At 38.3% G+C, this 15368-nt stretch overlaps 1 protein-coding gene across 8 annotated transcripts in view; it reads right to left on the reverse strand.

Annotated features, from left to right (window-relative positions):
• The window catches only part of IL33 (interleukin 33), a 55580-nt gene extending 43109 nt beyond the window's left edge, over positions 1–12471 (reverse strand). The window contains exon 1 of one of the 8 annotated variants that reach the window (XM_069090761.1): positions 12298–12471. In XM_069090761.1, the coding sequence (XP_068946862.1) occupies positions 12298–12399 (102 nt within the window). In that variant the 5' untranslated portion in view covers positions 12400–12471. Of the gene's footprint in view, positions 1–12280 lie in introns of all 8 variants that reach the window. The other 7 variants (XM_069090763.1, XM_069090767.1, XM_069090764.1 and 4 more) reach the window with 7 other exon arrangements.
• Between the last annotated feature and the right edge of the window lie 2897 nt (positions 12472–15368).

Consider the following 15368-nt stretch of genomic DNA (forward strand, 5'->3'; position numbering starts at 1 on the left):
GAAGGTGATCCCCTGCGCTACACGCTACATTACAGTACCTTCTGTATTCCCCCCCCCCCCCCCCCCCCCCCCCCCCCGGGTGAAACGCACGCCGCACTCCGAGCTGCATCCAATCAGAGCTGCATCAGTGAGCGCATCATCCTGTTCTTTATTGAATTCATTATTGAATAAAGGTACATTTTTTTGTTCACATTTACCTGTTTATTAAAATTGCTGTCAATGTTCATTAAGATAAGCCCTCCCCTGAAAATAAGCCCTCTGGTGTTTTCCTGTCCAAAAAAATTAATAAGACAGTGTCTTATTATCAGGGAAACACGGTAGTAGAACAAATTTGCTTTAAAGAAGGGGGAGGAGCCCAAAGGGAAATCAGAAGAATAAGAACAGAGGCCCCATTCCTGGGACCCCCTTCTTTCTCTACGCCAGCCCTATATTCCTTCATCAAGGAAACCAGGACTTCCTAGTCCAGCCTCAACTCTTCCTTGTCCTCCACAGCCTCTGAAAGGGAATCTGAAAGGGGTGAGGACTTGGCTGGGTCAGGCACATCTATACACACCCCTCTCCAGAGGGAATTGAAACAGTTGATAAAAGATCAAGAAAATTTTCTTCTCCCTACGACTGCAGAAGCTACTAAAGCTTTCCCTTTTCAGGAAGTCCCACTGGCTCAGGGGATAGGTTATGTGAATTCCCCCCTTAAGCAGCACTGAAATTAGAACTTCTAAGAAAGAAATGAAGCAGTTAATTGAGGACCCATCAGGAGTCGCTGATCACGTTAATCAGTTTTTAGGACTCAATTTGTATTCTTGGGGGGGATTTATTATCAATCTTGGATATATTATTTACTGGGGAAGAGAGGAGACAAATTAGGTGGGCCGCTATGCAGGCTTGGGATGAATTCCAGCCTATGGCTCAAGGGGGTTCGAGAGGGGAGGAAAAATTTCCTCTCTGAGACCCTAACTGGAATCACAATAACCCCATACATAGAGGGCACCTCCAAGATCTTAGAAACATGGTGATCCAGAGAATTTGGAATGCAGTGCCTAAGAACCAGAATTTTTTTTAAAAAGTACAGGAAATATAGCAGGACAAAGATGAGGCCCCATATAATTTCTTGATAGATTGAAAGAAAATATCAGAAAATTGTCTTTAGATGATCCTATGGCCCAAGTGTGCTTCATTTTATCCATTATGTATAGATTTTGTAATATTCAAATGTACTGTGAATTTTCTGAAGTTTTTAGATGGGACCCTGGGCATTTCTGGCAGATTGCCTGAAGAGTCATTCCACTTATCACAGATCAGATTAAGAAGGGAATTTCACCATTCCCCACCAGGAATGGGGGGAGTGAGGGGCAGCAGTTACTTCAGCCTCTGAAGAAGTCTTACTGAGAAATCAGTCTCCAAAATGGCCTTTAAAGTTGGTAAAATTGATTTCTAGTAATTGGTTTTTAGTACAAATTTGGGATTTAGAACAAATTCTGGTAAATTTTTGTGGTATATTGCATTTCAATGAGAGTACATTGATGTTCAGGTAAAAGGATTTTGGGACTACACTGCATGCTTGGATGCTTTCTCCAATCAGGTCTCTGCTTTTCATCTTTATGGCAGAGTTTGGTAATCAGTGGAAAGTTAGGCATAATGCAAGTCTCTCATAAAGGTTTAGTGATTATTCCCCTTAACATGAGGATGAATTCAAACTGTTTTTAAAGAAAGGAAATACTTTTAGAAAAGATGTTTTTCAGAAGAGATCTTGCTGTTTTAATCAGAATTTAATCTGAATGCCTGATTATTGCATGGCATAAGCAAAATTAACATTTGTAATTGAATGTATAAGTAAAAGATTTAGATTCCTGAAGTATCTCACTCTTCTAGATTGAGTAGAACTATGGAAGAATAAACAAACTTGCAAGGACATAAATCCATCAGCTTGTGGGGTTTAGCCATTAACCTCTTTGATTTCTTTAAGCAGAAGAGTTATGTTAGCAAAAGAATAATAACTCATGAGCTATCTTGCTTTATGGTTAAAAATGTAAAGGAAAGCTGAATAATTTGTATAATGGGTTTGAGAAATTTGGAAGGATAAATAAAGGTTTGATTAGAAATATGGAAGGCAGATAAGAAGGTTTGGGGACAAATGGGGATTTATTCAAGCCCCTCCTGTCTCTAGATAGTGGTCTGGATACCTTTGCATCAGATGGTTTAAGTATGTTGAGAAGAGTAGGAGGAAGTATTTAGGAAGGCAGAAAGATTTGTAACTTGATTTTATAATTAATAGCTCAATCATATTTGAGAAGGAAAGGAAATAAGGATAAAAATGCAATATTGAATCATTATCCCATGGACTGAGATCGGTATTATAAAGTTACTGTACAAAAGGTATATTAGGGGTGGCTAGGTGGTGCAGTGAGTAAAGTGCTGGCCCTGGAGTCAGGAGGACCCAAGTTTGGATCCTGCCTCAGACACTTAACACCCACACAAAAAAACTAGCCATGTAACCTTGGGCAAGTTACTTAACCCCAATTGCCCTCCAAAAGGCAAAAAGAAAAAAAGAAAAGGTATATCTGTGTATATGTGTGGAATGGGGTCCCAATATATTTCAAAGTGATGAAAGAACAATTGGGTATTAATACAATTGACTGAATTAATTGTTGAGATTAAATCAGAGACATTTTCAGTTGAGAGAAAATAAATTTTAGTGTGAGTTCAGATTAAGCATAGTCCCAGGAATATAGGGAAGCTTTGGAAGTAGATGCAAATCAATTAGAGCAATAATTTATAATCCTGATGGGAGATTTGATTTTTGTGAACAAGGATAGATATAGAAATGAATACAGGTTATTGGAGGCTCACTTTAGAGATGTTCCTTAACCAATGTGAGATTATAATCATATCTTAAACTGATTGTTGGAACTTGTTATTTAAGATTTGATGGGACTGCTAGCTGACTATTCCTCTGAGTCTAACTCTAGGTATGGACATTAAGAAAGGCTATCCAAGCTATCTGAACCACTGATCCATGATGCCAGACCCTGTGAAGTGCAGGTATGGAAGGCCTGTGAAGTATAGGTATGGAAGGTCAGGAGAACAACTGTCCTTCATGAGCTGAGGTAGGATTCTCCTGACTCGACCCTCCCAGTGACACCTGGCAGACTTTGAGCTTGGCTCAATGCAGATTGCAGCCTGGTATACATTTTGCCTGGAATTGACATTCTGAAGTTGGGGAAATGGTTCCCTCATTACAGTTTCATCCCTACTCTTGGTGCTAAGTTTCAATAATCAAAAGTTTTGAAAACACAACCACAAATCTATTAAATACTTGATTCTGGAACATCTCAAGTTACCATAAGATAAAGCTATTAGGCTTAGGATTTAGTATAGGTATTCCTGTATAAATCAGGGTACTTTAGTTCTTTGTAACAGTATAAGGACAAATAGATCAAGGGTTTGTGGGAATATTATTCTGGTACTTAGTATCACACTTGTCTCAACTTTGTTATAATTAGTCAATGATAAAAGGAGGATAATTTTTGGACTACTTGGTAAAAATTTTAATTGTGAGCTTAATGTAAATCCCTTAGTGAAATTCCATCCTCCTGGGGAATTAATAATGGATTAATGCAAAATATATGAAACTGGTTTTAATGTGTGATCATGACAATTGACCAAGACTCCAATTTTAATTTTGTAAGAATGATAAGCATTCTGGAGTGGTCATTTAAATTGGTTCCAAGGTTCCTTTTGAGGGTAAATGAATGAAAGAAAGTAGAAGAAAGAGAGGCTGGGATGCAGGGCTGAATATGGATGACCCTAAGCGACCAGAGGACTTCCTCAAATCCAGACAGCAGTATGAAGAGAGACTTTTGGACCTGGAAAGGACAATTGTTTGTTATTGTTTTCTTGTAAATCTCTGTATCTGCACTCATAAAGGGGACTACCCCCTTGTATGCTGTCAATGCAACAAGGATAATTAGAATTAAGAAAAGTGGGGAAACTTCAAAAGGTATAAAAGAATGGGAGATTTGTGAGGGATAATTTGCAGTTAAGTTTCCCCATTCTGAAAAATCAAATCTAGAGTGCCTTCAACATCCACTAGGCCTAAGTTTAGAAGTCACCTGACCTTACAAGAATCTGGGACTTGAGTAAAGGAAACCTTCCCCAGTGCCACCTCAGCACAAGATATGCCAAATAAGGACAGAAGTGCTTTCTCAAACGTACACTAGGTGATCTTCTGTTTCCTTGTTCTGGTACTTGAGGTAGATTGCTGAGCTTAGATTGTACACCTAACTTCCAGCCAATGGAAGAAAAGGGTCAGGAGGGGTGTGGGGGAGAATTCCATGTTAGGGCTTTATAACATCACCATTTCCTTTTGTAAATTGCTTCTCCTCCCTGACCATTTGTCAGGAGGGTGGCTCTTTCTCGAGATTGTAATAAATCATTCTTTTCTGCTTCCTACCTTGAGAAACCTCTGAGTATTATTTGGGTAAGGATTTCTGTTGCACACAGTTTTTGGGGTGCACAGAGTCAAGGATACTCAGGTTAAAGTTCTGCTTCTGACACTTATTAGCAATATGACCATGGGTGCAACGGTCATCAGCCCTGGATGAGGTGTGCCCATCCACTCCCCAATGGCCTCATTCAATATCCGCATAATTTTCTGGACCAAAATGCCCCAGCTCGGCTACCATTTTTCTATATATGATGTTGTTCCTCTTCCCTAAATGCCTCTGTTGAAATGTAAGTTCTTTAAGGGCAGAGACTGTCTTTGCTTTTGTATTTATGTCCCCAGAGCTTAGCATACTGTTTGGTGCACAGTAAGCACTTAAGATATGCTTAATGTGTGAATTAATGTGTGAATTAAGGTGCACAGTAAGCACTTAAGATATGCTTAATGAATGAATTCATCTGTTCATTTGTATACTTCTCAGTACTACTCAATTCTCTAAGACTATAAGCTACAGGTGAAGCAGAGGTGTTAATCTACATTAGTACTGGGAATTCCCACATCAGGATTTCCCTACAATGATTAAGTCAGAGGTCTATCACCAAAAAATTTACATGGCCAAGGGTAGAGAGAGAGGTAGCAACCTTTGCTACGGGGAGGTTGCTACCTAGTTGCTTGAGAATGTCCCTTTACCTTGCCTTACATTAAAGGTACTTGAGGACCTAGAGGGTCACATGTGGCCTCAAGGTCACAAGTTCTTCACCCTTGAAGCAGTTACCAAGTTCTATTCATTCTACTTCCACTGAATCTTAGCATGGTACATTTAAAATGCATTGTAAACCTTGGAGCACTATATAAATCTGAATGATGATGATGGTAGTGACCTGTCCATGACATGAGGCCACTACCCTAGTTTCAGCCCTTATCACCCCTCCCTTGGACTGTCTGCTTCTAATTTCTCCAGCCCATGTAGACATAGCAGCCAAAATAATCATACTAAGACATTTATCTAACCATGTCACTTCCCTTACTTGAAAATTTTCAGTGGTTCCCTATTGCATCTGAAATAAATTACCTGGTTTGTAAATCCCCCCTTCATCTGGTTCCAGTCTCCATTTCTACACAGTTCACATTACACCTTTTCACACATTCTTTTTTTCTTTTGCTTTTTGGAGGGCAATTGGGGTTAAGTGACTTGCCCAAGGTCACACAGCTAGTTTTTGTGTTAAGTGTCTGAGGCTGGATTTGAACTCAGGTCCTCCTGACTCCAGGACTGGTGCTCTATTCACTGTGCCACCTAGCCACCCCCTTTTCACAATTCTATGTTGCAGTTAAACTGGACTATTAGTTGTTCCTCATCTTCCATCTCCGATAGGTGTGCCTCTCTGTATTGGTGGTCTTCCATAGATGGAAAATAGTCTCTCTTCATCTTGTCATTTAGGAATCTTTCACTTCCTTCACAGACCCTTACTAGTTGTGTGACTTTGGCTAGGCAAGTCACTTAATCTCTGTCTCCTACTTCACAAGGTTGTTGTGGATTTCAAAGGAGATCCTATTTGGAAAGCACTTTGCATCGGGCCTAGCACATAGTAGGTGCTTAATAAATGCTTGTTCCCTTTCTCCCCCTCCCCCCTTATTTTAGGTGCCACATCCTACACAAAACCTTTCCTGATCCTTCCTAAAACCCCTAGTTAGTACTTGCCTACTCCTCAAATTACTTTGCAGTTGTTACATATTCCTTGAGGTAATGTTTGTTGTGTGTACATGTGTATTGTGTGTGTAGATCTGTTTAATAAATGTTTGTTGCATTCAGTCAGCCACCATCAGGCTAGTAGTTGCTTAAAGGTTTTGATTATAAATTTACCTTGTTCACATAAAAGTACAACTAATATCTAGTAATATTAAATGCTTTCAGAAAACATCCAATTTCTATAGTAAGCTTAAAGAGAAGTGATTTGGATAGCTAATGCTTTGATTTAGACATAAAGGGTGATTCCATAAGCAATAGTTTACTTCTCAGATCTATGGATTACGAAAGAATTTATGACTAAACGAGACATCAAGCATTATAAGATGTAAAATGGGTCATTTTGATTATGTTAAATTAAAAAGTTTTTGCACAAATAAAACCAATGTGGCCAAGATTATAAGAAATGCAGAAAGCTGAGAAACAATATTTCAAGCAAATTTCTCAGATAAAGGCCTCATTTCTCAAGTGTATATAGAGAATGGAGTCAAATTTACAGGATACAAGTAATTTTCCAATTGATAAATGATCAAAGGATATGAAAAGGCAGTTTTCAGACAGAGGTATCAAAGCTATCACATGAAAAAAGTCTCCAAATTGCTGATTAGAGAAAATCAAAATAAAACTCCGAGGTACCACCTCATACCTATCGAACTGGCTAATATTACAGAAAAGAAAAATGACAAATGTTGGAGGGGATGTGGGAAAATTGGAACACAAAGGCACAGTTGGTAGAGTTGTAAACTCATCCAGCCATTCTGGAGAACTATTTGGAGCTATGCCCAAAGGGCTATAAAACTGTATGTACCCTTTGATCTAGCAATACCACTACTAGGTCTGTATCCCAAAGAGATTTTTTTTTAAGGAGGGAAAAAAACCTATTTGTACAAAAATATTTATAGTGGCTCTTTTTGTGTTTGCTAAGAATTGGAAATTGAGGGGATGCCCATCAATTGGGGAATGGCTGAACAAGTTGTGACATATGATTGTGATGGAATACTATTGTGCTATTCAAAATGATTAGCAGGATGCTTTCTGAAAAGCCTAGAAAAGACTTACATGAACTGACACAAAGCAAAGTGAGCAGAAACAGGAGAACATCGTGCACCGTGTTGGCAATATTGTGGCTCAACTGTGAATGACTTACCTATTTTCAGCAATACAATGATCCAAGACAATTCCAAAGAACTCATGATGAAAAATTCTATCCATTTACAGAGAAAGAACTGATCAGAGACTGGATGCAGATTGAAGCATACTGTTTTCATTGTCTTAACTTTGGGGATTTGTTTGTTTGGTTTTTTCTTTTTTGGTCGATGTTGTCTTTCACATGACTAATGTGGAAGTATGTTTTCAATGACTGCACATGAATAATTTGTAACAAATTGTTTACCATCTTAGGGAAGAGGGAGAGAAGGGAAGAAGGGAGAGAAATTGGAACTTGAAACTGAAAAAAAAAGAATGTTAAAAATTATTTTTACATGTAATTAAAAAGATAAAATATTATTTAAAAAAACCAGATGCTTAATATTGCAAGATGTTTCCAGATGCAACATTTCTCTGAAAGGAGGAGACTAAAGGACTGTGGCATCCATAGTGGAGAAGCAGTGAATTCTAAGAATCCAGAGATATGAGAAGGGGGAAATCCAAAGAACTGTAATCAAAACTGTGAAGGAATTGTATGCAGTGTAATATGAGGCTCACTTGAAGGAAATGGAAGTGTTTTAAAAAATTACTCTAACTTTCTGGACCATAATTTTCCATGAATTCTAGCAGCTGCTTCATAATCTGGAAGAGACTGATAGCTGTTTTTTAAAAATCTGAAGAGCAAAGAAAAGATCTAAATCATTTTTTGCTTAGGGCAGAAATTTAGGAAAGGGAAGAACTTGGGAAAATAGATGGAAGTTTCAGAGAGACAGATTTTGGTTCTTATAAGGAAATACCTTTCTAAAACTGGAGCTGTTCAAAAGGAGAATGGGAGGTAGCAAGTTTCCTGTTATTGGGGATGTTTAGGTTAAGCCTGAATGGCTTATTGAGGGTGATGTTGGAGGGAATACCTGTTTAGCTACAGGTTAGACTACTCTGGGGTTTGGTGATTCTGTGACACTTGGATTAAAAGCTTAACCCTAGGGGCGGCCAGGTGGCACAGTGAATAAGAGCACCAGCCCCAGAGTCGGGATGACCTGGGACCGAATCCGGGCTCAGATACTTAGCACCACACCCAGAAATAACTGGCCATGTAATCTTGCACAAGTTACTTAACCCCAATTGCTTAAAACAAAAAGCTTAACCCTAACAAAAATACAAGTTATATAGCTTATACTTTACAGATCTCAAGTTCTATAACTCTCAAATAAAATGAAAAGTTTCAGAAGAAATTTATATAAAAGAACCCATGGTTATTAGAGAATGTCCTCAAAACTTAGGGAAAGTACATCAATACTATATAATTTGTCTTTATATCAGACTTGTTGTCTGTTTCTGAAATTCCTCATCTATTTTTTTTTTCTGTCCAGGTAGTCTTCCATATATTCTGTTGGCAATATCATTCAACTGAAACTACTCTCTCTTCAAAGTTACCATTGAACTTTCAATTCCTATATATGTAACCTTTTCTCAAACCTCATCCTTCTTGACCTCCCTGTAGCATTGGATACTATTAACTGTCCTCTTTTCCTGGATACTATCTCCTTTCTGAGATTTCATGATTCTAGCTGTTCTGCCTGACTACTCATTCTCAGTCTCCTTTGCTCTATTGTCATCCATGTCATGCCTCTTACAACTGTGGGTATTGCCCAAGACTCTGTCTTAGACTGTCTCCTCTCTATAAACTCCATTTGATGACCTCATCAGCTGGGTTTAAATATTACCTCTGTGCAGATAATTCCCAGATCTTTATATAGTTTTAGTTTCTCCTGAGCTCCAGCCTTACATTACAAAATGCCTATTGAACATTTAGATATTCCATAGATGTCTCGAACTCAATACATCACAACTTGAACTCATTTTTTTCCTCCAAACCCACTTCTCTTCCAAACTTGCTTATTTCTGCCAAGTCGCCATCATCTAGTCACTCAGATTCAGAGACTCATGGGCATTCTCAATTCCTCATTCTCATTAATGCCATATATCTTATTTGGTTTTCAAATCTTATTGTTTTTACCTATACAGCATCTTTCAAATATATCCCCTTCCCTCCCCTTGACATGACTGCTGCCTTTCTCAGGCCTTTATTACCTGGATTATCGTGGTTGCCTTCTGATCAATGTCTCTGTCTCTAGTCTATCCCCACTCCAGTGCATTTTCTGCATAATTGTCCAAAGTAATTCTGCTAAAGGACAAGTCTGATCATGTCATTTCCTTAACTGGAGCTCCAGTGGATCTCTATGACTTCTAGGATCAAATATAAATTTTTCTGTCTGGCATTTAAAGCCTTGACCAATATGGCCCCAACCTACCTTTTCAGCTTTATTACACGTTACTCCCCCATCTCCCTACAGTCCAAACAAATCTTCTAACTGTCCTTCATATTATACAACATTCCATTTTCTGTCTTTGCACCTTTTCATGGATTATCTCCCATGACTGGAATTCTTCTTCACCTCTTCTTTATAGAATTCCTGGTCTCTTTCAAGACAGTTAAAATACCATCTTTCTAATGAAGTCTTTCCTGATCTCCCTTCCCCCACCCCACTCCAAGAGGATGCCCTGCCCCCAACCTATCACTTTATATATCTTTTGTGTATATGTACTTGTTATCTCCCCCAATAGACTTTAAGTTTCTTGAGGAAAGGAATTCTTTACTTTCACAAAGCAGGCACTTAACACATACATGCTTCATTGACTGATTTCTCCCTCTATTTGCTTTCACACAAATGCCCTTCACCTAGCTGAAGCTGCAAGGTCCACTTGCAGGAGAGACAAGGGGCAGCATGTACCAGGGGAGTCAGAGCACCATCCAAACCTCCAATTATTGAGCCGCTAGCCAGCTTCTTACTTCCTCAGTAGCCACAGTTACTGATGCTAATGACTGGAAGAAGAAAGCTGTTGCCTCTGAAGTACCTGGCACCACTGAATGGTTTAGCCCAATGTTTACTTTCCGAATTTACTTTTCTCTTTGGTTGCCCTTGCCTTTGATTGATATAAATGGTGAAAATACCAATTGTGGGCTAAACGTTTTTCATTTCTTGCCCAAGATTTCATAATCTTTGATATCGCTTTTTGAAAGATTTCTTCTTTCCAGCATAACTTGTGCCCACATGAATCACCAGAAGTGGATAGTAGTTTGACAAGTTTGGGAAGATTCTCTTGCATACTTTGGATTCCCAGAAAACAGAAGAATACCAGGTCAATAAATGACTGTGTTAGGGCTCCTTAGGAGAGAGTCACTAGTTACCATTACCTGTCTATTTTTCCTTGGACCTTTATGAATGACTTTTTACTAGCTAGCTAGCTAGAAAAGACATTTATTATGTACTTCTTATGTGCCAGGCACTGTGATAAGTGTTGGGGATGCAAATATAAGCAAGAAAGATGCTCCCTGACCTCAAGCACTTATAATCTAAGAAAGGAAGGCATTACATCAAGGGGAGCTAGAAGGAGAGGTTGAACTGACTGTGATATAAAAATAAGAGGCATGAAAAAAAGTGTTAAAAAAAATGAGCAAAAACCAAAAGAAAAATGTTTCTTTCTAGGCCTGGCTCAGGAGGAAAGTGCTTTCCATACCCTTTACTTCCCAATACTATATAAACAAGTATAATATGCTCCTTAAAGTCCTAAGGATGGGAAGTGACTTGCCCACTTTGCACAAAAGTAAGTAGCAAAATTAGAATTCAAATCCACATCCTATGACTCCAAATCTAGTGTTCTTTTCAGTCATATCAAAGCTGATTGGGAACAAAACTCATTCGTTCAGAAATTATCCTCCATTATGTGCTTCCCTTCTATCTTCAAGTTTGAGGAGTTAAAGGGTTTCCATTTCACATGAATAATTTCTCCTCAATCAATATCACCACTGCCGATCTGGGAACAAAATGTTTACTAGCAGAAGCTCCTCCTGTCTCCACAAAATCCAAGACAAAGAGTGCATCCCTCCCGACCAGCAGAAGCTCATCTCTGAAGCAAACAGCTGGAAGATGGCCATACCCTGTCTGACTACGACATTCAGAAAGAATCCACCCTCTATGTGGTCCAGCATCCTAGAGATGGCATGCAGATCTTTGTGAAGACCCTGACAGAAAAGACCATTACCTTGGAGGCAGAGCCCAGTGACACCATATTTAAGACTGTATTTCTTTTAGGAAATCATTTCCTAATTTTCTCATTTAACTCTTCTCCATCTTATCCTTCTTGTTTCCTTTGTGTTCTTTTTCCTATCCCTCATTGGTCACCTATTACAAGCACACTTGTCCCAGCCAAGAAAGTGAAACTATTGCTTTCTCCTTCTTTACTGTTGTTTCAAATATCTGTGTGCAATACTGAATACTTACTATATCATTAGTGTACTCAAAATGTGATAGTATTTTTACTGTAATTGTATCTAACTTGCTAATGAAATCTTGAAGACAGTAAAGAATCCACAGGATAAATTTTCCAGATGATAATTTCTGTCCAAGATTGTTCTCCCCAAAAGTTCTATATAAATCAGCAGGGTCAGTATATTGATTTTGGGGTGGAAGGAGGAGAGTTCTGTGAACTTGGATGGGAAAAACACAACATCTTTATTTTCACTGATCTCCAAATGAAATTTAGAATTTTCTTCATTTATGAATTTTTCCCATCATTCTAAGAAGGAGTCCAAAGGCTTCAACAGACTGCCGAAGACACAAAAAAGGTGTAGAATCCCTGGTATGACTATATATCCCCTTTCCCCTAGAAGATACTTAATAGTTCCTTAACCGAACTGAAATGAGTTGAATCTGTGAAAGGTACATTGCTTTATAACAACAAGCATTACGAGACTCAATGTTGGATCTGTTTTCTCCTCTCTTTCTTGGCAGAGGTTCCCATTGTTTCAGATAAATGGTAGCTCTGAAAGTCACTAAGATCTGTTTGCTAACCCCTAGAAAGTTATGAAAATCTCTCTTAGTACTTACCTTCAGATCCTACTTACTTTATCCTCCGACACACTGCAGATCTCTGTTGAAAGAAGCTTCGGACAGCTAGATTTATCACCCTTGAGTTGGCAGAGAGCCAGGTTTTCCTTGGAAGGCATGAGTAGTGGTGTAAGGATTGGTGTGGGGGAAGAAGACAAGGGGGGAGAGAGAGAGACATTGGTGTGGGGGAAGGAGACAAGGAGGGAGGGAGGGAGAGAGAGAGAGAGAGAGAGAGAGAGAGATTGGTGTGGGGGAAGGAGACAAGGAGAGACAGACAGAGACACAGACTTAGAGAGACAGAGACAGACATAGAATGTGAGTGTGTGTGTGTGACTGTGTACGTGTGTGAATTGCCTCTAGTCCTTATTAGTTTCCTTGAAAAATTTCCCATGTTCCCTTAGAAAAATACAAAATGCAATTTCCACTCAGTTGTTGCTTAACAGAAAACTACTCACTAATAGTTTCTTTCTCCTTTCTTCTTTCTCCTCCCACTTCTTTAAAAATGTAATATCCTATATAAAGTCACAGAATCTCTCATCTTGTATACTTTTCTCCCACTTCCAACTTCCTGCCTGGGCTCTATTCCCCCCCCCCATTCTCTCTTTCCACTTCTATACTTTGCCAGGGAGTTTTTTTGAGGGGTGTGCGGTGGGGGTGTACCTTGAGGGACAGCTCATCTGTCCCACTATAGATTCATGAGCCATAACTTTGCCAATAGACATCTTTTCCTAGGAGCTCAGATAGAGTCTTAGAATGTTGGAGGTGGAAGGGGAAATTTAAGGATTCTCTAGTCTACCTTCCTCTTTTTTACAGATAAGAGAACTGAGATTCAGAAAAGCAAATGAAAACACCATTTATCTAAGATAACCTAGCTGCTATCTTTTGGCAGAGCTGGACCTTGAATCAGTTGTCTTAACTCCCTACTTGAACTTTCTGCTATGACACATCTTCCCCCACAACTAGAAGCAAAGTACAAGGAGTTAGAGAGGTGATGAAAGAATCTGTTCACACAAAGACTAACTGAGAGAAGGTTTCATAAGAGCTGAAATGTGTGGGATGGAGTTTATCAAACTTCTATGCTTTGATTCTATAAAAGAAAGAGGTGCTGCTCATCCAAGGAGAATTCAGCCCTTGCCTTTGGTTGAATGTGTAGCTTTGGCCACCCCTTGATGTTTTCCTAAACCTGTACCCCACTGGAACTTCATCTTATTGTGTGCTTCATTGTGTGCCCTGGACCAAGCCTCAGGAATCAGTATCAAGCCTGTCTAGAGCAGACACAGATGAGAGGCTCTGGTCTCCTTGTCTCCTCCCTCCTCCCCCCTCTCCTAGGGTTCAATCTTTGACTCCATTCTGAATATGCACCCCACCTCCCAGTCAGCCTATTCTTGAACTTAAATAATAAATGCTGATTTATGATTCTCAAAAAAAAGTTTGAAACTATTTGGCTTCTAGAAGTACTTCCATTTCTCTACATCAACATAGACCTCCCGCGCCCCACACTATCAATCGTTTCATAATTTCTTTCTTTTTGGAGGGCATTTGGGGTTAAGCGACTTGCCCAAGGTCACACAGCTAGTTTTTGTGTTAAGTGTCTTAGGTCAGATTTGAACTCAGTTTCTCCTGACCCCAGGGCTGGTGCTCTATTCACTATCCACCTAGTCACCCCTCGTTTCATAATTTCTTGATTTCTCACAGAAACATTCTTTTCCCTTAAGAGAACTCAACCTAGTACTGGCTCTCATCCCTTTCTACCTCACCAGAATGCTTCCATGAGCCCAAATTCATGCAAAGTCAAGAGTCCAACCCTGGACTGCACTGAGGAGGAGAAAAAACAAACACTTGGTTGAGGTTTCAGGCTACTCCATCTCTGGTTAGTTGAAATGGTTTTGTGCTTCCTATTTAATTAGATTTAAAGAAGCAAGGATAGAACTATGAATCTAAAGTTATCTTCAACTCTCCTTGCACAATAAAACTAGCCTAAAAAGAAATCATTTTTTTTCCATCAGATCTATAGCAACTTCTGAATGGGAATATTAAAGAATACACATACTTCTGCATCATGTAACACTTTTATAAGACTAATCATGTGCACATAAAAAAAATCAAACAGTATTTAAAAGACAGTTGCAGTAAATACACTCTCTACAGAAATATATAATGCAATAAAACTAATAACAAATAAAAGAAAATAATTGGAAAAATAAAATGTTTTCTAAAATAATAAAATTATCATATTTTGAAGGCACTGGAAGAGATCACCTTGTTAACTCTCATTATATATAAAATGAGTGGTTTGGATTAATCACTAAGAACTCATCTAATTTTTGGCATGATATAATTCTATAGACACATAAATCTGAAGTCATTTTTGAATGATTCTGATAGGGGATAGGAGCATAGAGGATGGATGGATGAAATAATGAAGACAAGACTTAGAAGTTTTGGGATATGGCAAATTGCCAATGTAGAACTTTTAGCCAATCGACCTGTCATTTGCCAGGAACCTTTGAAGTATTTCTGCTTTCTACTTTTGCAATTTCATTACAGAGATAGAAATTGCACTTTTGCTCTGATAGAGAAAAATGAAGATTGCTTTAGTTATATCCTAAAAAGTTTTGCTATGTTCTTTCATTATCACTTACATAATTATTTATTGTTTCTATGATTTGTTCTTTGATCTAATCATTTTTTAGAATGTTATGTCTTAGTCTTTCATGTCTTTTGCTCATATTTTCCTTTATTCATTATTAGTTTTATTGTATTCTTATAAATTTGACTCAGTTTTCTATATATTTGATAAATGAGACATTTATCAGAGAAACTTGTGAAATTTTCCCCCAGTCTTTTTCTGATTTAGTCTCAGCTAAATCTTTGCAAAAACTTTGTAATTTAATGTAATCAAAATTATCCATTTTCCATCCTATAAAACTCTCTATCTCTTGTTTGGTACATGATTTAAATATTCACTCAGTGATTAAGGCTTAATTTTTTAAATGAGGCAAAGAGTAGTTTCTGTTTAAAAAAAAATAGATCTAGGAGAGGAAGTTTCTGGCCAAAACAAACGTTAACTGTTACTTATAGCTTAATT

The sequence above is a fragment of the Petaurus breviceps genome, unplaced genomic scaffold (genome assembly GCF_028583685.1).
Source record: "Petaurus breviceps papuanus isolate PSGF00001 unplaced genomic scaffold, PetGlider_PUasm1.0 187, whole genome shotgun sequence".
In the NCBI taxonomy this organism is placed as follows: domain Eukaryota; kingdom Metazoa; phylum Chordata; class Mammalia; order Diprotodontia; family Petauridae; genus Petaurus; species Petaurus breviceps.